The 24,313-nt window shown below is 33.0% G+C and overlaps 1 protein-coding gene across 2 annotated transcripts; it reads right to left on the bottom strand.

The window, feature by feature from the left end:
* Positions 1 to 10,220: 10,220 nt before the first annotated feature.
* On the bottom strand, positions 10,221 to 22,026 carry Inx7 (innexin 7). 2 transcript variants are annotated; one of them, XM_076776644.1, is made up of 7 exons: positions 21,599 to 22,024; positions 21,414 to 21,504; positions 17,032 to 17,104; positions 16,787 to 16,964; positions 13,619 to 13,956; positions 12,311 to 12,501; positions 10,221 to 10,932 (listed from the first exon to the last, which is right to left on the bottom strand). In XM_076776644.1, exons 1-7 carry the CDS (start codon positions 21,690 to 21,692, stop codon positions 10,686 to 10,688), a joined length of 1,212 nt encoding a protein of 403 aa, XP_076632759.1. In that variant the 5' UTR covers positions 21,693 to 22,024; the 3' UTR covers positions 10,221 to 10,685. The 2 variants fall into 2 exon arrangements, with proteins under 2 accessions (XP_076632759.1, XP_076632769.1); XM_076776654.1 differs by lacking the exon at positions 17,032 to 17,104 and having other exon boundaries at positions 16,747 to 16,832; positions 21,599 to 22,026.
* Between the last annotated feature and the right edge of the window lie 2,287 nt (positions 22,027 to 24,313).

Raw genomic sequence — 24,313 nt, 5'->3', positions numbered from 1 at the left:
AAAACATATAATGCATTTCGTAAAAATACCTGTTGCTACGATCTTGACTAGTAACATATGCTTTTCAATTGAAAATAAAAATGTTACAGAGACAAAAGAATTGATTTGTTTGATGGGAAGGCACTGTTTCTAAATTTCAATCATTTTGAAATCTCGAAAAAATCAGAAACGAGTTGAAATTGGGCGAAACTGTTCAAAAACCGCTATTTATTCATTGAATTAAGAATTTCTTTCTCACGCGACTTACTCCTAGGAATTTGTACCTCAGAACTATTCTTTGTTTCACTAGCTATAGCACGAAGAGTTTAAGAAAAGTATCGTTGACTAGGTTAATATAAAATCGCCATTTTTTTAACAGGGGAATTAAGAAGCTGCATAAGAATTAGCACAACCAATATAAATGCTAATGGAGATTATTTTGATACTAAATTTTACTGTTAATAAATATCTATCGGGGATCAAATTTATCGATTGAAAGGTATCGATTAGGGCCAATATAATTTTATCAATTCAATGTGGAGTAACATGAATTTCGATAATAAAAACTATCTAATGGGTTACGATATAGTATGAAGAGTTCAAGAAAAACATTATCGACTATGTTAATATAAAACCGCCATTTTTTTAACGGGGGAATTAAGAAGCTGCATAAGAATTAGCACAACCAATATAAATGCTAATGGAGATTATTTTGATACTAAATTTTACTGTTAATAAATACAGGGTGGTCGGCCACCCCTGGGAAAAATTTTAATGGGAGATTCTAGAGGCCAAAATAAGACGAAAATCAAGAATACAAAATTGTTGATGGAGGCTTCGTTAAAAAGTTATTAACGTTTAAAGTTCCGCCCGTATTGAATTTTTTTCTCGAAAATGTACAAGATTTCGGGAGTATATCTATTCACCAAAAATGATTGTAATTGACCCCCGTAACCGAAAATAATTTTTCCAAAACGATTTGAAATTTTTTTTATCCGTCGAAAAATTTCACGACTTTTCGAATTTTTTTCTAGGAAATGGGTAGGATTTCGGGGGTATGTCTATTCACCAAAAATGATTGTAATTGACCCCCATAACCGAAAATAATTTTTCCAGAACGATTTGTAATTTTTTTTTTTCGTCGAAAAATTTCAGCAGCTACCCCTGTCGATTTTACTTAAAAATTCGTTTTTGATTTTTAATAATTTTGTTTATCGCCCTACAGAAAAGTTGTTTAATACTTTTTTGTAGGCACCTTCGAGCTCTACTTCAGAAAAAAGTTTCATTGAAATATATTCACTATTGTAAGAGTTATGGCTGTTTGAAAATTGGATCATTTTTATGACGTTTTTCTCATTTTAGGGGGTCCAGGAACAACTTTTCGAATATTTTTAGAATTTCTGCATATTCTCCACCAAAATACGCGTAGTTTGCTTTTTGAAACATTAAAATCGTCCAATCCGTTCAGAAGTTATGACGTTTTAAAGATATGCATGAAATTTTAGGGAAGCATTTCTGGCCTCACATTAGATTTTCGGTAAAGAATTTTTTTCGCGAAAATGCGTAGGATTTCGGGGGTATGTATAATGACTAAAATTGATTGTATTTGACCCCTGTAACTAATTATAATTTTTTTAATATGATTTGAAATTTTTTAATTTCGTCTAACAATTTCAGTATCTACTTGAATTTGTTTCTCGAAAGTGGGTAGGATTTCAGGGGTATGTGTATTCACCAAAAATTATTGTAATTCAGCCCCGCAACCGAAAATAATTTTTCCAGAAAGATTTGAAATTTTTGAATTTAATTATTAATAACTTTTTAACGAAGCCTCCATCAAGAAATTGGTATTCTTGATTTTCGTCTTATTTTGGTCTCTAGAATCCTCCATTAAAATTTTTCCCAGGAGTGGCCGAACACCCTGTATAAATGCTAATGGAGATTATTTTGATACTAAATTTTGCTGCTAATAAATATATGTCGGAGATCAACTTTATCGATTGAAAGGTATGGTTTAGGACCAACATAATTTTATCCATTCAACATGGAGGAACATAAATTTCGATAATTAAAACTTTCTAATGGGTTACGACATATACATTAGAGTCGGCCAAAAATTAATTTGCAGAATAGTACGCGAATCACGAATATTGGATGCTTTTTAATTCGTTCCGGAAGCGTGGAATATGGTAGTCCAAACAATAGTGCTATTTCAAATTCCCGAAGAATACAACGATTATTAATTGCGTTTGCATTGTTAATATGTTTGCGGAGTTACGTATCCGCTGAAAGAGTTGCACGTACGGCTGTAACTGGACGAAAATTATTCGGAAAGACTTGAATGTTGTATAATGGCAGCATTGTACTGCTCCGTTGTTCGTAAGCGATCATTTGACGTTGCGTCGCAGCCTGAACGTCGTTTCCTGGCACCTTTTATAAATCAGCCGGTCGAGAGTCGAGTTCTACGGAGCCATTACGTAAAGTTTGGAATTCTAATTTGATCATTCTTGATTGCGCGATAACGATGGCTGGTAGACCTGGGTGAATAAGCACAGACAAATGTTCCTTGCCCTCGATTACATGAAACGTTCATAAACTCTCCGCGCGAACGAGATTTTTTTACGATTGGAAACCTTTTAGCTTTGGCTTTGGCGCGTAGTCTCTCCTCAGTTTATGAGCCAATGCAGCCAGCACGCTATGCATTCGTTGGAATGCACATACAGGGTGAATCGCCTAACTTTCCTACCTTCTTGGGGGAACTCCAGTCTGCCTGACAGGTCAGAAATATTAGTATCTTTTGTCTGCACGAATAGAAAGTACAATGTTTCGAGAATTGCTTTCGAAATTAATGTTAAGTCGACGAAGTTAGAGCCTACTTAATAATACTCGTTGGAATTCGAAAGGGCCCAGCGATCGGGGACTGTGATATACCCAGCAGATTCGAAATAGCAATACCTTTTCTTTACGTGGGTTAAAAGTACAATGTTTCAAGAACTGGTTCCAAAAATAACATCAAAATTGGGATCTAAACTACGAAGTTACAGCCCGTTGTATCTAACAAATGTTACCTAACAGGTTTGATGTATTGATATCTTATGTTTGCACAGATTGAAACAAAGTTACAAGAATCTGTCCAAAAGACGAAGTCACAGCCCTTTTAGTGATACTCAAGCAATCAGGGACTTCAGTGTACTTAACAAAATCGAAATATTCCGAAAATAATATCGAATTTAAGATCCAAACGACACAGTTATCTCACTTATTGTTATTGATACCCGTTCCAGTTCAAACAGGCAATCAAACATATTGGAGATCATTAGTGACCAATCAGCCAATTTGTTCTAAGCATAGCTCAACAGTATATCTCTCAATTACGTTGACATATTAATTGGCAGAGCAATACGTGGAAAATTGACTCCGAAAACAATTTTCCACGCAGTATAGTAGATCGTTGCACTTTTCTCATCAGCGACAACTGTATCAAAAGTGTGCAATGCTGTGCAATAAAGTCAAGGTGATTTTGATCTTTTATGGAAACAAAATTGTTTTTTAAATCTCTTATAGCACAATTTGAGGTCGACTATAAACCGATTAACTTTCGTTGGACAAAATTGTTCGCCAAATTAAAAAATAGTGTTCGAAAAATCATGACGACAGTCACACTCTGTGTACTTTTTTTTTGATAGATACGATGTTCGTATGAAAGCATTATACGAACAGTCTCTTGGAAAGGTATTTGAGGTGATAAAGTTAGGCGGTTCACCCTGTATATTCGAGCCCCGACGAACCGGTTTCCACCATGGGCGTCCAGTTGAGAACCGCTGTGGGTCAATCGTGTCAATTGTGACGAATGTGTGTCGACTCTGCTCGCGTCTGGTCCTTGTAACTCTTCAAACTAAGCTCTATACTCGAATGCAGAACGTGTAACTTACACAGAACGGTACGAATGGCTATGTTCATCGTGTTGCAAGGCATCGACAATGGCTGTTAACACCTTGGTTGCAAAAGCCCTGGAATTTTCTACGCGATTATTTTCCTTTTAAATATTCGGATGCTACCTAATTTAATTGTAGCCCCATCCAGAATCATTTTCCTTAACATCACACCATAAAAATTGATTTTTTTTAGCTTCCATCTATGTGAGGAATCGTGTCACCCATATATGGAAGATCAACGTGCTAATTTATAGGAAAACTAGAATAATTCTGGCCATTTTTATTTCTTACAACACAAAATTTAATATTTGCAATACTTAATCAAAGCAAATTAGTAAAATAGTACTTGGAGTTGACACAAATTATTAATATTAATCTCATTAAATAGAGAAAGAAGGCAATGGAGTGGAATGGAGTTAAGAAAACTTATTAAAGGTTACAAAAGAAATTAGTAAAGCAAAGACGTTGATACATAAAACAAAACAGTTATTTGGAATACTATATTCTACTCTCCAAGAAAGGATTAAAAAATATTGAAGATTGTTCAGGATTCAAACGTCGTTAAACATTTAAACACAAGAACTAACAAATTTTTTTAACTAGAAAAATTGACGTACTACTGAGGCCATTTCAGCCAAAAGAACTTTTTTAAGGGTTCAACTTTGAAAAAGAAACTAACAATACTAACTCATTCAAATGATATTATAATCTCGAAGTCATATTTTCTTCCAGCACGACTAAATGGAACTGTTTATCTGAAATTTTAAGGGGACGATCTGCAAAAACTTAAAATCTCGCGATTTCTGTACTATGGTGCTCCGCCTCAGCTTCTTTGCACGAGTAAGTAGATTTTAAAACAAAATCTTCGCGAAATAATGGAGAGGACGAGGTGGTCCTTCGTCCAAAACCCAACAAATTCAACAAATAGAACTATGAAGACTCAGAGTCAATGTTCTTAAACTAGAAAATGAAAATGCCGTCAGTTCGTCATAGATGAAGGAACATCTGATAATCTGTGCACGCAGTGGCGTAGCTAAACCCCCCTCCCCCCACAAGATACATAAAATATTCTTAAACAAAAAGAGTGCTGAAAATTAAATCTAGCTTTAACAAATTTATTTTTTGTTTTTACTTTAGATTAGCAAAATCTTTGATTACTCGATCGAAGTTAATTTTGTCTATTAATTCTATAGAACAAGAATTTCTTTTGCAATATGAATTTACAACGAGTTGAAGAGATATTGTATATTTCTTTTTTTCCCGACGCTATTGTTAAAACTGATGTAAAATAACAGATGAAAACCAAAACAATGCACTTTATAATAAAGTCGGGAAACAAATGTATAATAAATTTTTAAGGAATTGTGTGTCTGGAAACATTAATGAAGGAAACGAAACTAATTTATTTTGATTATTATTATTTTTAGCAGCTAAACTTAAAGTTATTTATCAAAGTTAGAAATTAGAGTTTACCAGATTTTTCCTGCTATATTTCACGAAACATGAATTTAATATTACAACTATAATGGAACCGAATCTCCTAAATTATACTTTCGAATGAACTGTAAGAATTTAAGGGGGCTTTGCAGCGTTTCCGTTTCCAGATAATTAATCAATCTTAATAAGTCTTGCTATAGTAAGAAATATCTGTATTTTCCTCTAATAAGAGGCAACTTCCTACGATTCTTTCCGCAGATATGGGAAGATCTTTAATTGCGTAAAACTGTGGTGGAATGCTATTTATGGTCGCGCCCAAAGTATGACTGGAAACCGAGAGAGACTTGTTATCTCTATTTCTTCTCTAGCAGCGATTATGACCTTATCTTCCAACACATCGCGTGCTCAGTACTGTAGTTAGGGCGTCATATTTCGGAGAAAACACTTTAAAAAATGCAAACATCCTTCATGGAGCCTGATAAATATTTATCAGTACTTGAAACAATTATTTTTGATTTGGTAATACTTTTTCAATTAATTAAATCGTCCTTTAAATCTTGATTTCAATCAAAGGTAATCTTGAACACTTAGAAACGATGTGAATTATAAAATGAAACTAATATTTATTTATTCATTACGTTATAAAGGAAATGTAACTCATATTGTGTATCATGAGTTCTACGAAAATGTTAACGAACAATTGAAAATTTGTCAAGTATTTAGTTATAATTTCATTCCAATCGTTCTGTAATATTTTCTACGAGATTTTTCTCCATTTTAATCGCATTTATCTCCACAATTTGCTTCCTCGTATAATCTCATTTACTGCATATTTATTTTATTTTCTGGGAGAATTATAAAATTTACAATAAAGTAGTAACTTAAGGTAAATAAATGTAACAAAGCAAAATAATTAGGCTAGCTTAGATTTTAATTTGGATTTTTCAACAGAGACGAGACAAATGACAATTGTTAGAAACAATAATGGTTTCACTATTGAAAATATCTACAAATTAAGCTTCAATTCGACTGATTAGAGCTTTGTTTTTATTCGAAACTATAATAAATAGAAATGTATTCTCTAAACAGGGTAATTCGGAAAGTGACTATAAGTAAAAAACACTTAAAGTTATGGGGTCACATTTTGGGCCTAAAATGATCAATCTTTGAATTGCTGTAACTTCGGTATAAATGAAGGATGAACTTCGAGGTCGTTTTGAAGGTTGGAGACTCCACTTTTTGGATCTTTAGTTTTTCTATTTAGTTAGTGGCCAGGGAATCCAACCTTCTTTTTGACAAAAATTCTCGAACTCCAAATGATTCTAAGGAGTGTAATTCTCCTTTAGAAAGATTTCTTAAAAGTCGACTTCCTTTTTCCCCCTAAATTATTGTACTTTGTACGTGTTCAAAACTTTAACGATGTTAAATCGGTTCAAAGATTTGCAATTTTCACACGCGTCTTTAAGCATTCATCAAAAGTACTTCGTGGACTCCTCCAATACAATTTCTGGTCATGCCTCGGTCGTATACTTCTTTTTTTCTTACAAGGCGCGCATTTTATTGATAGAACATGGCGCATTATCTACATATGTCCAAGCTTCCAGACATTTCATCATTGAAACTCTCGTCGCGAAAAGTATCGTGCAGGTACTGAACGAAATACGGAATGCATTCTTTCGTACCGTGTCCCTTTGCCTCTCAAACGCTTCCAGAATAAATACGTTGCTCGTCGTGAACGTATTATTTATAGTTACACTCAAAGTACATTCCTAGAAATTAGTATTAAGTCGAAGGTAACTAATATGGCTCAGCAAAAGTTAAGTCGCTGTCGAACGAAATATCATTCATATTTCTGCGTGTAATTCGTCTCGAAATAATGAAAAAATATTCCAGTTTTGTACAGAGTATAATAGATCGTAACTGCGAAATCTACAGATTTTTAATCGAAGGCTTTGCAACAACAAAAATCTGCATCATTTGATGCAAGTTTCATTATTACAAATTATCGATGTCTACATAAACTTCTGACATATTTCTTGCAGTTACCATTTTTAGATTCGTCCTCTACGAATGTGATTAAAATGTATATTTAACACTAGAACTACTAAAGTGGTAAAAATTACGAATGAGTAATTTTTAATGAAAATTGTAAAAACGTGACTTAATTTTTGCAAACTTACCGCAGGTTTCTATAAAGAGAACGATTAAACATTTATTTCCATTGTATTAAACGTTTCTCTAAGTATACAGGGTGTTCAGCAACCCCTGGGAAAAATTTTAATGGAAGATTCTAGAGACTAAAATAGAAAAAGCTAGAGAGAAATAAATGAATTTTTTTCTCGAAAGTAGGTAGGATTTCGAGGGTATGTGTATTCACCAAAAATGATTGTAATTGACCCCTGCAATCGAAAATAATTTTTTCAGAACGATTTGAAATTTTTTTTTTTCGTCGAAAAATTTCAGCAGCTACCCCTGTCGATTTTACTTAAAAATTCGTTTTTGATTTTTAATAATTTTGTTTATCGCCCTACAGAAAAGTTGTTTAATACTTTTTTGTAGGCACCTTCGAGCTCTACTTCAGAAAAAAGTTTCATTGAAATATATTCACTATTGTAAGAGTTATGGCTGTTTGAAAATTGGATCATTTTTATGACGTTTTTCTCATTTTAGGGGGTCCAGGAACAACTTTTCGAATATTTTTAGAATTTTTACATATTCTACATTAAAATACGCGTAATTTGCTTTTTGAAAAATTAAAATCGTCCAATCCGTTCAGAAGTTATGATGTTTTAAAGATTCGCATGAAATTTCAGAGAAGCATTTCTGGCCTCACAATAGATTTTCGGTAAGGAATTTTTTCCTCGAAACTGGGTAGGATTTCGAGGGTATGTGTAATGACCAAAAATGATTGTAATTGACCCCTGCAATCGAAAATAATTTTTCCAGAGTGATTTGAAATTTTTTAATTTAATTTTTTAATAACTTTTTAACGAAGCCTCAATCAAGAAATTGATATTTTTGATTTTCGTCTTATTTTGGCTTCTAGAATCTCTCATTAAAATTTTTCTTAGGTGTGGCGAACACGCTGTATATCTAATTTCTTTGGTACACTAAATACACCATTATTGTCGCTAGTTTTAGTGTTAGTAAGATTCGTTAAAATAGTTTTCCTTCGTTAATTGTTGACCACATGACGCTGCAATCACTGTACGTCTTCCTACGCACGTTTAAAGAGTAACTCGGGTGGTGGACGATCAATTTTAATACTTGGCAAGATACAACCAGTGGCCATATTAGGTTCTCTGACCCTATCGTTTAAAATTCTTGCACACCAATTTAATACTGTACGGTCATACGCCATTAGAAAACAAGAAAGCGCCAAACTTCCACGAGGAATTAGTTTTTCATTAAGCAAAAATTACGTCAATTTATGAAGGACATCTCCATTTGTATTAATGGCGTGGATGGTCATTGGACAATGGCGTTCAAGTCACTCGAAATATTGCTTTAGGATCCATGGTTTACAGTCCAGTGTTTCTCAACCATCTTACACTAGCAGTATTTATTCGAGTTTTAGTTATCTTTTTAAGTTTCACTTCTCAAAATTGTTGTTCGTTAGTAAAAATAATATTTTATATGAACCCATAAAAAAGAAATCTATTGGAAATGGTATATAAATCGTGTAAAATAGTGATTGCTCATAGAAACTTATAGAATAGTTTGAAAACTATAGTTTTTTGCTAATTCTTGCTGTCATATTCATTGAGATTAACCATTTAAAAATTATTAATATATTTCTATTTTCACAAAATGGCACCTTCACACCTCCGTACCACATTCTCTGTAGACTTAGAGGAAGCTTGAATATAGAAAAAGAAATCTACGACTGAGTGATAATTTTGTCGTTTTCAAATAGAATCCTTTGTTTAATTGTGTGCACGAATTATTCTCACCATTCTTGGAACTGAATCGAGTCAGCGACCTTCCAGAACACATGCACTCGAGATTCTGAGTCAACCAAAGATTCATCACGTCGGTGTATGAATAATATAACTCCTGCCATTATTTTAATTCAACGAGACAAGCTTTAACGGAAAAGATCTTACGATTAATATACTCTCAGACTCTAAATGCACGTGAAATATCGTCACTGACAATTAAAATCTGACGTTATTCTTAGTTTAAAAATTAGACTATTGCAGAAAGCTTAATAATATTTATAAACCTGATATTTTATAAATCTTTCACTCTTAAAAATTTTGGGAATAGGAATATGTATTCTTGTACTTCCAAGTCTTTAAATCAAGTATGATGATTAAATAAAAAAATTCCGTGCAGTAAAAAGAAAAAAAAAAATATCGCTGACAATGTTAAATGGTCGACGTCACTATGTATAATTAACAGGAAATTATTTATATTTATTTACTGAATGTTTATGGGTACAAGACAAAGTTAATTAAATAATAAGTTTCGTTTACTCAATTTTGAAAAGTTAGTTGAGTAAAATATCTCTAGGGAAACACAGTTCGCAAATATTGTCTTTAAAAAATTAATTGAAGCTGCAAACCAGTGCCGGATTTAAACAGAGATAACCAAAATGGGGTGCTTGAAATTCCAGAAATCATAGAAATGAATTATTCTTTTATTATACATCGCTAAATCGAAATTCAATATATAATTCGTTATCCAAATATTGATACTATCTTAAAAATAAGATACGCACATATTTAACGAATTTCTCCGTGGTACACAGTTCGTCATTAGTTAGAAAAGTGGAAAAATATTTAAAAGTTACAATACAAGAGTATTAACTAAATCTATTGAAATTATTTTTACATTAAATACTGACCGCAACGACATGATAAATGAGTTTGCTGAGAAAACAGCGAGACGAAATCTATGAAAATTTAACTCAAAACAAATCACAGCTGTTATAGTTGCTAAAGGCTGATGGACAAAATATTAAATTGATCGCAAACTGTTATTTACGATTTGCAACGGTGCAAAATTGAGTCACAAATAAAATCTTATAGTCAGTTAATTAATCAGCATGAAATAAAACTGTTGCACATTTTTTAAAGCAAAATGTGAGTAGAATAATACAAGTAATACGTTTTCGTCAAATCTTACGTAACTATGCAAATAAATAATCATTTTCTAGGAAAGTATTATTATTTGTTGAATTTTGTCCTTCATTGTGTATTCTGTAATAGTATAAATATACTTACTCGTATTTCTTTTAAATAATTTTTTCCTATTAGCTATTAATAATGTTTATTTTTCTCTATTAATTTATTGTGACGTAAGGGTATAAATAAACGACGTAAAAAAACATCAAGCAATATGGGTCAGCGGTTCCTCCTCGGAAGGAATATTTTGAAAACCTTCGCGTTTTGCTTGCATGTCTTTGGCCAATTTTTGCAAAAGATCCTTGAAAACATAGTTGTCCAGATTCTTAGCTATATAATACAGAAACAACCAGTCCCCGTAATGGCAATCATTAGTAACTGTCAGCACGTTCCACGGGTTATATTTTCCTGGACAGGCCATAGAAAACACAATCTTGTTGAAGGCTGTGCTCCTGCGGATACGAGAAAACTATCAATTAACAAAAACTACCTGTCCCGACGAACGTTAGGTCCACTGATCACCCACGCAATGAGTTAACGAAATTTTGTACTTTGAATAATATACGTGGTGTCTTAACTTGAGGGTCTTAAATATTTCATTTATTTTCGATGATAGGAAAAGATTATTTGTTTGGAAAGGTAAAATGTTAACATTCTCGTTACTGTGCTACGAAGAAGCATAAAATAAGTAAAATGACAGGATACGATACGATCAAAACCTCAGAAGGGCCTGTTAAGTATACAATACAGCAAAAAATAATTTTAAAATTATTGAGATTATTGAAGGACAGTTATTAATAGTCAAAGAGTATGATCATTGCCATGATAAGCAATATATTTTCCGAAATTTCAAAATCATCGACATATATTTATTACTGAGGTATTGTAGCTGATAAAAGAACATATTCAATTACATACCTAACCCAGAAATTGAGCTACAAATAATATAATGGTGCATACGTGTACTTATTTTATTTTAAAATACGTTCTAAACGACTACCGTTAATTTCTATTCATTTATAACACCTGAAAACGTATAGGTACGAACCCTAATTATTTTGAGTATTTTCTGAAATAAAACAAATATACGTAATTTACACGTGACTGTTGTAGTTCGAGATCGTTTGAAGCTCAATATATTGCACAAGTTGAATATCCATCGTCCTATTTAAAAATATAATTTCCAAATTTTTGAAAATGTGATCCTAAAAAAGATTGTTTATTGTAATATTTGCCGCGTCAAAATGATTAATATTTTCTGGTAACACTTTATTCTAGCATCGAAAACAAGATTAGATATTTAAAATGCTCGAGTTAAGTGGGACACGCTGTATACAGGGTGTTCAGCCATCCCTGGGAAAAATTTTAATGGGAGATTCTAGGGGCTAAAATAAGATGAAAATCAAGAATACCAATTTGTTGATCGAGGCTTCGTTAGAAAGTTATTAACGTTTAAAGTTCCGTCTGTAGAACAGCAATCTACGAACAGCTGCGTACGCGTGATAGTGATTCTCATTCACAAAACTGTAAGACTGTTGATACGTCAGTAAGTAGAGTTTCTCATGCTGAATGAGAACCACTATCACGCGTACGCAGCTGTTCGCTGTTCTACAGGCGGAACTTTAAACGTTAATAACTTTTTAACAAAGCTTCAATTAACAAATTACTATTCTTGATTTTCGTCTTATTTTGGCCTCTAGAATCTCCCATTAAAATTTTTCCTAGGGGTGGCCGAACACACTGCATATCAATTGTTGAACATAATAAGAAAAATTATTGGAATTGTTACGAAGGATCAATTGTAGGGAAATGTATACAGTAAATAGTAACCTAGCATGCAACGCCATAGTTAGTAGTCGCCATATTAACCCGCAACCGGTTATCACCGCAAGAATTATAAACCAAAACCAAAGAAACACATAGATCTTTTCGTTCACAATGTTCAGTGCCATGACGCACAGCGCGTCGATCTCCTGGATCGTCCCCGAGGGACCATATTTGTGAAAAATGCATTTGGTTACCTAAAACAACTTCATTTGAAAAAAACCAAAGGATACCCAATCAAATATTAATCATAGTAATACATCCTGTTATTTATAAAAATACCTAATTGTACAAGCACTTTTTTCTCAACGGTTTTAGTATACTGTTACAATCTTTGTTTCCTATTTTAAATCGAAATTATAGTACATTTTACTAAATATTGTCTTTAATTGGAAGTTATACAAAGGAAGATCTTATTAATTAAAATGCAAAATTCAAGGTGTATGAATATTCTCTTCTCTGATTCTATTATACAGGGTGTTCAGCCACCCCTGGGAAAAATTATAATGGGGGATTCTAGAGACCAAAATAAGACGAAAATCAAGAATACCAATTTGTTGATGGAGGCTTCGTTAAAAAGTTATTAACGTTTAAAGTTCTGCCAGTTCCGAATTTTTTTCTCGAAAATGCACAGGATTTCGGGGTTATGTGTAATGACAAAAAATGATTGTAATTGACCCATGCAACCGAAAATAATTTTTCCAAAACGATTTGAAATTTTTTTATTCCGACGAAAAATTTCACACCTTCTCGAATTTTTTTCTAGAAACTGGGTAGGATTTCGGGGGTATGTCTATTCACCAAAAATGATTGTAATTGACCCCCGCAACCGAAAATAATTTTTCTAGAACAATTTGAAATTTCTTTTTTTCGTCGAAAAAAGGCACCTAATTAGATTTTCAGTAAGGAATTTTTTTTCTCAAAAGTGCGTAGGATTTCGGGGGTATATGTAATGACCAAAAATGATTGTAATTGACCCCCGTAACCGATAATAATTTTTCCAGAACGATTTGAAATTTTTTAATTTAAATGTTAATAACTTTTTAACGAAGCTTCCATCGCCAAATTGGTATTCTTAATTATCGTCTTATTTTAGCCTCTAGAATCCCCCATTAAAATTTTTCCCAGGAGTGGTCGAACACCCTGTACATTATTAAATTCGCGAAAACAAAGATCTTTTCAATACAAAAGAAATATTTGTTAAATAAATTTCAGAATATCGAACGGCACGAACTTATGGGACGAACTAATATAAATTTTTATTCGATGTCTGATCGAGAAGAAATAAATATTTGTTAATAAGTCCGACGATACCTTGGGAAACGTGACATCAAGAGGATCCATCACGTTATTGCGACTGCTGTCCGATATCGTTTGACCGAGCCCCATAAAAGCGCCGCCGAGGAACCAGTCGGTGAAATAAATTTGTGAAAGCACGTTTATGAAATTCAGAACCTCGCAAAGGCCCAAGTAATACGCCCACGGTCGATTCAAGTGGATACGATTTATGAAAGCGACACGAATGTGTTGGATCTTTTCGTCGCATTCCTGTTTCGTAGGAACCGTGATACCGTTTTCGGTCTTGAAAGATGAGTCGCGCAGAGCCAAGGTCGACATTTGCAAACCGGACACCAACATCTTCAAACGACCTCCTGCATATTTTTTTCGAAATATTTCTTTTTCAAGCACCGTCGACCGAACGTTCCACGTTGCAACGTTTTCGAATCGCTGTAAATTGCAACGGATATTCGTTGCCTTTCACACTGTTCGAAGAATAGAAGCCAAACAGAAGCGGCGAAAGCATTGCAAACTAGTGGAGTTTTAGATATCGTAGACACCCAAATTAAAATAGTAATTAAAATAGTAATATTTTCCTAGATATTAAAAATGTATTCAATGCAAATTAAATGTAAATCAGTACAGGAACGCGTTAGAATTTGTTCGAAGGAACATGGTGTGTGTGTCACTCGACTGAAACTTCCAGGATGTATTCTTTAACACGTTGACTTGAATTTGTAGTATGAAAAACAGAAATATCCATATAAACATTGTTTCAAATTTAATAAGCAATAAGGAACATTCGTTTCGAGTTTGAAAGGAGAATTGTAAGCTCAAAATGTCGGCCATCGGCGACCACCATGACAGTCAACGTGCTAAAACTACAAAAGAATGGTAAAGTGAAATATTGAATGGTATAATTTTATATTTTTCCCCGTTCCTATCACAAAATATAGCGCAGAAAAATTAAATTTTGGAGAAGAATTCAACAAAATCAAAACTCAAAGTATACCGTTAAATGTATTAAAGAGTGGTTGCTCTATGATGCACCAAACAGTGAAAGAATAACAAATCTGACAGTGGAAATAAAGAACAATTGAAGTACGCAATCTTATGGACCTTATACAGGGTGTACCCCTGGGAAACATTTTAATAAAAGATTCTAGAGGCCAAAATAAGACGAAAATCAAGAATGCCAATTTGTTGATTGAGACTTCGTTAATAAGTTATTAACCTTTAAAGTTCCGCCCGTACTGAATTTTGTTTCTAAAAAATAGGTAAGATTTCAGGGCTACGTCTATTCACCAACAATGATTGTAATTAACTCCTACAATCGAAAACAATATTTCCAGAACGATTTGAAATTTTTTTTTTTCACCGAAAAATTTCAGCACCCCCTTGTCGATTTTTCTTAAAACTTCGTTTTTCATTTTTGATAATTTTGTTTGACGCCCTAGAGAAAAGTGGTCTAATACTTTTTTGTAGGTACCCATGAGCTTTACTTCAGAAAAAAGTTTCATTGAAATATAGTCACTACTGTAAGAGTTATGGCTGTTGGAAAATTGGACCACTTTTATGGGGTTTTTCTAATTTTACGTGGTCAAGGAGCGACTTTTCCAATATTTTTAGAATTTCTACATATTCCTCACTAAAATACGCGTTGATTGCTTTTTGAAACATTAAAATCGTCCACTCCGTTCAGAAGTTATGACGTTTTAAAGATTTGCATGAAATTTCGGGGTACCATTTTTGGCCAGAAATTATATTTTTGGTAAGGAATTTTTTTCTCGAAAATGGTTAAGATTTCGAGGGTATTTCTATTTACCAAAAATGCTTGTAATTGATCCCTGCAACCAAAAACAATTTTTCTAGAATGATTTAAAATTTTTTAGTTTAATTTTTAACTAACTTTTTACAAAGCCTCAATCAACAAATTGATATTCTTGATTTTCGTCTTACTTTGACCTCCAGAATCTCCCATTAAAATTTTTCCCAGGGATAGCCGAACACCCTGTATACCATAATCAGGCTGAAAGATGGTGTTTAAAAATGGTGTTTATTATATTAATGAATGATTTAAGAAATTCTAATCGAGTGTATAGCAACTGTTTTGGTCCAGTGCATACAACAGAGATTGAGTAACAGTTTTATAATACCGAAATAAATACTGGTATTATTTCGATCTTCTGTTTGGGTATGAGTAAGAGTTATTAAAGATTATACTGGTCTTTTATCGTTACGTATGTAGATAAAAGACCGAAAATAACGATAAGAAAGCAACGTCAGTTTTCAAGAAAAATCTTGAAAATTGCAATGCAATCAAAACACTGAAAATATTATCGGTAAATATAGGTGAATGTACCGGTATTTATGAGTTTCGATTGAATACTACCGATAGTTACTGATATGCAACTACTGTAAATTCCGTAAGTATTCGTACCCTCATTGCTTATGAGTGAAATTTATTGAATTCAAACGATGCATGTACTCAGAGTCCAGATACAAATCCTATAGAGAATTTATTGGTGGAAATAGGTAAAAGACTACGCGAGTATATAATTTTCAATAAACAAATGCTAAAAGGAAACATTGTAGAAGTTTGGAATAGTATTGAATCAAATATCACTTTAAAACTGATAGAAAGTATGTCAAATCGATTAAACGATATAATAAAGCATAAAGGTGGACCCACGAAATACTAGAAAATCAATACAAAAGTAAAAAAGTTACCGTAATATGCGATTTTTTGACAAAATCTACACTCGTACGAATACCTTTATGGACTGCTATTATGTACTATGCAGAATAAAATCAATATATTTTTGTTAATTAATTTCGTTCTAATTTGGTATAAATAAACTTTATACATGAGTTCATTTATAATAAAAAAATTGCAAAACTTTAAATGCATCCTTTGATTTCAACAAATTTCTCTTACAAGCAACAAAGGTAAGAATACTTATGAGACTGTAAATATACCGGTATTTATAATTATTACCACCGATAGTTACCGATATGCAAATATACAGAGTGTCCTATAATTTTGCCCAAAACTGTATCTTCCGTAATGGAGTATGATCCACGGATAGATCTCGTTAAAACGTTCAAATATTTCCCTGTACCATTTTCTTTTGTCTCCGACGAAACAGAAGGTGCACACTAACCGTTCCAATTGCATGACGCACCCTGTATAACGCGACTGACCTTCAGCATTCCGCCACAGGTAGTGAGGCACGTAAAAGACGATCGCCTGAAAAAACAGAACGAAAGGGACCCACTGGTAGTAAGCATGGTGGACGATGGGGTCGTCTTTGGTCGCTGGTCCTACGCCAGGGTGAGGAACTACGCCCAGCTCGACCGACGTGGCATTCATGTGTTTCACCTACGAAATTTCTTCTATTTTCTACGGTACTTTTTACGCAGTCACCACGTCTAGTTCTAATAATTACCACGGTGTAGGTGGACATGAAGAAACAGAATGTGTTGATTACATGCTCCGCCACCGCAGTACTGGCAACGCACCTTATCCATAAAACGCAACGATTAATGTAGTCAACGATCGTGATCACGTTTATTTCTCTTAACACTGTTTCGATGCAAATATCAGATACCAGAAAATGTTCGTGTGACCCTCTATCGAAGTTTATTTCGAGGGCAATTTTCTACTATTGTTTATTAAAAACAGTGTAATAATATTGCCACCATGGAAAGCTCAGATCGACTAGTCTTTCATTCTTTATTCGTTTTGAGGAAACATTGTCCATGCAAACAGAAAGATGATACGCGAATATACAGGGTGTTCGGCCACCCCTGGGAAAAATTTTAATGGGGGATTCTAGAGGCCAAAACAAGACCAAAATCAAGAATACCAATTTGTTGATTGAGGCTTCGTTAAAAAGTTATTAACGTTTAAAGCTTCACCCGTACTGAATTTTTTTCTCGAAAATGCGCAAGATTTCGGGGGTATGTCTATTCACCAAAAATGATTGTAACTGACCCCCGCAACCAAAAATAATTTTTTCAGAACGATTTGAAATTTTCTTTTTCGTCGAAAAATTTCAATCCCAGTCGATTTTTTTTTTAAAAAACGAAATTTGTTTGACGCTGTACAGAAAAGTTGTTTAATACTTTTTTGTAGATACCCGTGAGTTCTACTTCTACTATGTATACTAAATTTCAATGAGATCCATTGACTATTGTAGGAGTTATGGCAGTTTGAAATTTGGATCATTTTTATGGAGGTTTCCTCACTTTACGGGGTTAAGGATCAACTTTTCGAAAATTCTTGGAATTTCTACATATTCTCCATCAAAATACGCGTTGTTCGCTTTTTGAAAAATTAAAATCGTCCAATCCGTTCAGGAGTTATGATGTTTTAAAGATTTGCATGAAATTTCGGGCAAATATTTCTGGCCAGAAATTATATTTTCGGTAAAGAATTTTTTTCTCGAAAGTATGTAAGATTTCGGGTGTATGTCTATTCATAAAAAATGATTGTAATTGACTCCCGCAACCGAAAATAATTTTTCCAGAACGATTTGAAATTTTTGAATTTAATTGTTAATAACTTTTTAACGAAGCCTCCATCAACAAGTTGGTATTCTTGATTTTCGTCTTATTTTGGCCTGTAGAATCCCCTATTAAAATTTTTCCCAGGGGTGGTCGAACACCCTGTATAAAATGATATTTGCGTCACGATTTTAAACTGATTTAGCAATCTCAGCAAGATCATTTTACAATGCAAAAATAATTCGATCAATTTAAAAAAATTAATGACATGCTTAAAAAATTGTGTGAATGGCCCCCCAATGGATAAAGGTATCAATTGAAAAGTTTCGTCGCATCCTCACCATTCGCGACTACCATTTGTTTATATTTATAACAACCTCTCTAGCAAATAAACATGTCAAAAACAATTGCTCGTAAAAAAAGCTCAAGACCTTTACACTACTGGGACGTATAAGATTATTAAACCTTAAAAGAAGTTTGTAGAATTGTTTTTTCGAGTAAAATTATATTGCCAGAAAATAACGATTCTTTGAAGAGATTAGTATAAATCTGCACGAACTTTTGCCAGTATCTAACATGTATGAAAATTGTTAATGTAAATGATGTTATTTTTAACATTAATAATTTCAAGTTAAAATTTTGAAACTTGTCTTCTGACACTTTTGATAGAAACAGTGTTAAATACCTAACGATTCATACCAAAAATCATCCACCACTTTTGCGTTTTTTTAAATATTTCAATTATTCCGAAAAAAATAACTTTCCATGTAAAACAATCACCATTTGCTTAGAGCCGTGGTTCTCATCCTTCATTTTTCACGATACCCTTTTGGTGTTTTAACAAATCTCACTTTGCCCTTTTTATGCAAAATTAGACAAATTTTATTCTCGAATAACGAATAAAAATTGTTTTGTTTATTTGTATATTCGTTTAAAAAATTCGTTGTTGATGAATAAAATTCACCCAGCTCTATTTCTATGCAAAGTTCTTTAGAATAACGTTTTTCAATATTAGTTTAATCGTCGTTGAAAATCTTGACTCGATCTTATTCGGTCTGTTTTTAATTACATAAACTTGAAAATTTTAGAATTAAAAATTGTCGAAGAAAAATATATTAAAACTTATGGCCTTGTTTTATGATATGGACCATACCTTTTAATTAGTATATTTTTGAGGAGGGAGGATTAAAGATTGCACAGAGACAGACCAAAATAAGCTTACAAAGAATAGTAGAGAATCTTTCGAGACTTTCAGTTTCAATTCTAGCAAAGTTTTTATTCTAAGACTTTGGCTTAGACATATTTAATTTAAATCTTCGATAGAATTTATGTTAGACAAAAAAAGATCGTGGATTTACGTGCACTGTTAACGTCATTAAGATTAAAATGTTTACAAAATCCGTTTCCTAAAAAGGATATTCTGTAAACCTATACAACTTCTGATTGTACGAAAGGTTTTCTATTATTTTAATTTACTGTTGCATCAATGATTTACAACATTCATTGAGAATCTTTCTTTGTTTATCACAAGCGTATTTTATATTGACTAACGCGTAACCGGAAGTAATGTATGATTTTCAGTACGAGAGTTTGTATATTATAATATTTAGGCGTGATAAACAGGCTGTATCCTGAAACGCGACAAAAATTTATTGGTATTGTGAAATAAAAATTTCGTAAACAAACTGTTTTTATAGCGAAACAGACATTTGGAGTTTTTAAATAGGACCACTGTTTTTTTTCTTATATCATAGGGGACGTCACGACTAATTCAAAACGCAAACATGTTACTTGTTATTTTTTACTAACATATTGATACATTTACAATAGTGAAAATGGGAAGATTTAGCTTTTCGTTGTATTTTACTTTTAAACATATTTGATCTCAGGTTACTTAACGTAAAGCTAGAACCAAGATTTTATAATAGCATAAATAAACATTAAGCATAAAAAGACTGCATTTTATTTGACACTGAAGAGATTATTATACGTAATCATTGGACTAGAAACGATAAGCTAAGTGTTCCCATTTTCACTACTATAAATCTGGTAACATGTTACTAAAAATATTGTGTAACGTGCGTTTTAACCTCTTCAGAGCCAAATTATTTTGTTGTCACGTTATTTGAAAATACATAAACATACAGGGTGTTCGGCCACCCCTGGAAAAAATTTTAATGGGCGATTTTAGAGACCAAAATAAGACGAAAATCAAGAATACCAATTTGTTAATGGAGGCTTCGTTAAAAAGTTATTAACAATTAAATTCAAAAATTTCAAATCGTTCTGGAAAAATTATTTTTGGTTGCAGGGGTCAATTACAATCATTTTTGGTGAGTAAACATACCCTCGAAATCCCACCCACTTTTTAGAAAAAAATTCGAGAAGGTGTGAAATTTTTCGACGGAAAAAAAAAATTTCAAATCGTTTTGGAAAAATTATTTTCATTTGCGGGGGTCAATTACAATAATTTTTGGTCATTACACATACCCCCGAAATCTTACGTATTTTCGAGAAAAAAATTCAGTACGGAAAAAACTTTAAACGTTCATAACTTTTTAATGAAGCTTCAATCAACAAATTGGTATTCTTGATTTTCGTCTTATTTTGGCCTCTAGAATCTCCCATTAAAATTTTTCCCAGGGTTGGCCGAACACCCTGTATAATCGTAACTCTAATGGCTACTATCAGAGTTAGCCAAATTTCATTCTCGAATAACGAATAAATGCTCGTAATTTATAAATGAATTTATGAATGAAACGTACATAGAAGTTAGTTTACAGATAAATCTAAAATTTCTATTCGTTATTTGTGAATAAAATTTGTTCAACTCTGATTACTACTACGACATAATATTTAAAATAACTTAAAAACTAATTGCATGAAGTCCCGTACAACCAGAGATAAGCAGATTCGTACCCCAAGCGTCAACAAATTTTTTTCGTCATTTTTATACTTCTCTTTCTAAATTTCTTTTCTTACTCAGATTTTACACTTGTCTCGGCTGGTTATGTATTATGAAAACGTGTGAAATATAAACAATTAAAAATCTGTAGATTTCAACAGTTCTAACCAACCCTGACTCGAATAATTTTCTTTATACGAATTATATTTCCATCAACAGCGATTTAATTTTTTTTACATTTGTCCCATCTGTGCTTTCTGTACAAATAAACAAATTCGCGGCTCTTTGGAGAATCTCAGGCGACCTACGGTTTCTAGTTCCACGCTCCGTACCAAAAAATTTCTTTTATCGGACAGTGAATGAAAAATCGTGCGTCACGTTGCAGGATACACCCTCCACAGCCGTAAAATTCAGTACCTGATGTGCTCGCCGAAAAATTGTCTAGACGACACCAGAAGCGAACAGATCAGCAATATCAGAAACGTGGCCCTGTAGTGTAACTTGAACACTAATCGCGAAACAATAAGTCGTTAAGTCGTAACAGGTAACAAAAAAAAAGAAATAAAATCGAAGCAGATCGAGTCTGGATAGTTTGTCATTACCGATATTGTCAATGGCCACCGAGTCCTGGGTAACCTTTAACTTGACATGGTCCTTGAGGACCGAAAACGTGGCTAAGACGGTGGTGGCGGCCATATTGACGAAAATGCTTACAATTCCCTCGATTGAAACTCTTTCATTTGTTCCCACAGAGACGCTCGTATCCTAGAAATGTCGCGGTGACTTTCGAAATGCCTCCCGCGAACTGCTTGGCCTTACTTAACAAACTAATCGAGTTTCCACAATACCGACGGAATGTTAATCAGGACCGCACTGAGCTCGCGGGCGCTAGTAAATCTCGTTTCTTCTTATCAATAGCGACGATTGCGCAGTAGCTTTGAGTGACAACGCATCACGAAATTGGTATCACAGAGAGAGGTAGAGTTTCATTTTATTATTGTGAAGGCACTTATTCGTGCAGATAAGGCTAGATAACATCGCGCTGAGGCGGCGTGTACAATAAGAACGCGATCGAGCTCGAGACTCCACTCAGAACCATAATGGCCCACAATCAGGGCCCTTGAATCGAGTGGTATAAATAAAAAATTATGAAAAATTCGATAAAATAAGAAAGATAACGCGATTACAACACTTTGACTTTAGGTTTACGTAAAAACTATTGTACTTACAATGACGATTATTGAACGATTATGTTACCTACTTATCTGGGATTATTGAGTTTAAACTATTTTTTTATCTATCAAGAAATTAATCATGAAGTTATTAAATAAACGTGGGAAGCAGGAAAAATTTTTCAAACGTATCGTAAATAATAGAATATCGAGATATTTATTTAATTAAATTGCACTTAAAAAAGAACTTAACGTTTGGGTATGTAGAAAGTTACAAAAAGATAGAAATGAAAAATGAAAATTAAAATTATAAAAATATTTTGCAATAGATTTGTTCTTGTTCTTTGGTAACAATATTATTCCAAGTTTTGTACTCCATCGTTACAGATATATCTGTGCATTTTTAAATTTTATAACTGATACCAACTGCCAGTGTTACAATTGTTCCCATTGTTACGATCAGTATTCCCTTATGCAATACCAAGTTATAGATTTAAAATAAAAAAGAAGAATTATATTTGCTAAAAGAGCATTTAATTACAATTTTAAAGCAGTAAGAAAAATCGACTTTTACAGTCGTTTAATAGCATCTTAAATATGATAGATGAACGTGTTCTAAATGTTAGTTTAGATTATACAGGGTGTTCGGCCACCCCTGGGAAAAATTTTAGTGGGGGATTCTAGAGGCCAAAACAAGACCAAAATCAAGAATACCAATTTGTTGATGGAAGCTTTGTTACAAAATTATTAACGTTTAAAGTTCCGACCGTACTGAATTTTTTTCTCGAAAATGCGCAGGATTTCGGGGGTATGTTTATTCACCAAAAACTATTGTAATTGACTCCCACAACCGAAAATAATTTTTCCAGAACGATTTGAAATTTTTTAATTTTGTCAAAGAATTTCACGCCTTCTTGAATTTTTTTCTCGAAACTGAGTAGAATTTCGGGGGTATGTCTGTTGACCAAAAATGCTTGCAATTGACCCCTGCAACTAAAAATAATTTTTCCAAGACGATTCGAAAGTCTTTTTTTTCACCCAAAACTTTCAGCACTTACTCGAATTTTTTACTCGAAAGTGGATAGGATTTCAGAAGTATGTGTATTCACCAAAAATGATTGTAATTGACCCCCGCAACCGAAAATAATTTTTCCAAAACGATTTGAAATTTTTGAATTTAAATGTTAATAACTTTTTAACGAAGGCTCCATCAACAAATTGGTATTCTTGATTTTCGTCTTATTTTGGCCTCTACAATCCTCTATTAAAATTTATCCCAGGGGTGACCGAACACCCTGTATACCTGAAACTTGTGTTTATATTTATTATAATTTTCGGAAAATTATATCAGTCTGCCCTAAGTATTAAATATGCTTATTTTATTTGGTAGATTAACTTGTGTATATTTTGTCTGATGTTAACAAAAAGAATTAATTTTACATCGTAAATAAAGTGACTACAAAAATATTTTGAATAATGACACTAGTCCAATTTCTTGAACTTATTCCATTATTAAAGTTGAATTAAACGCCATTTAAAGAGTGCAAAGAGCTGAATTTAAAAATAAATTTTCATTGAAAATTTCGTCATGCATATTTTTGAGAACACGTTTTCCTTTTAAAGATATCTGTAAATCCTGATAGACCACGTTTTGCTTGTCATTGCCTGTCAGAGGTCTAAACATTCTTAGATTGCACCTGGTTGCGAATACAGTAAAAACTGTGAATCGTCGTTTACCCACGAACTGTGTCGATTCACAGTAATCTTGGTCTCAAGCATTCGTTATATTTAGCACAATGATACAAATAACAAATATTATACGGTAATCTATATGAAACTTACGATTTCACTTAATCGCTTTTATATCAAAACAAATAATGATTGAACCGTTTGAAGATTTTCCGCATCTGCAGTTTTTTTTCTATTCAGAAGTGCGTCCGTGAAATATAATAGTTATTGTTAAGTATCAGAAAACCGACCTCGATTCACTGATACGACGGAACTTATACAGGGTGTTCGGCCACGCTTGGGAAAAATTTTAATGGGAGATTCTGGAGGCCAAAATAAGACGAAAATCAAGAATACCAATTTGTTGATTGAAGCTTCGTTAAAAAGTTATTAACGTTTAAAGTTCCGCTTGTAGAA

Source organism: Colletes latitarsis, chromosome 2 (genome assembly GCF_051014445.1).
Source record: "Colletes latitarsis isolate SP2378_abdomen chromosome 2, iyColLati1, whole genome shotgun sequence".
Lineage (NCBI taxonomy): Eukaryota > Metazoa > Arthropoda > Insecta > Hymenoptera > Colletidae > Colletes > Colletes latitarsis.
This window is presented reverse-complemented; position numbering and strand designations above follow the sequence as displayed.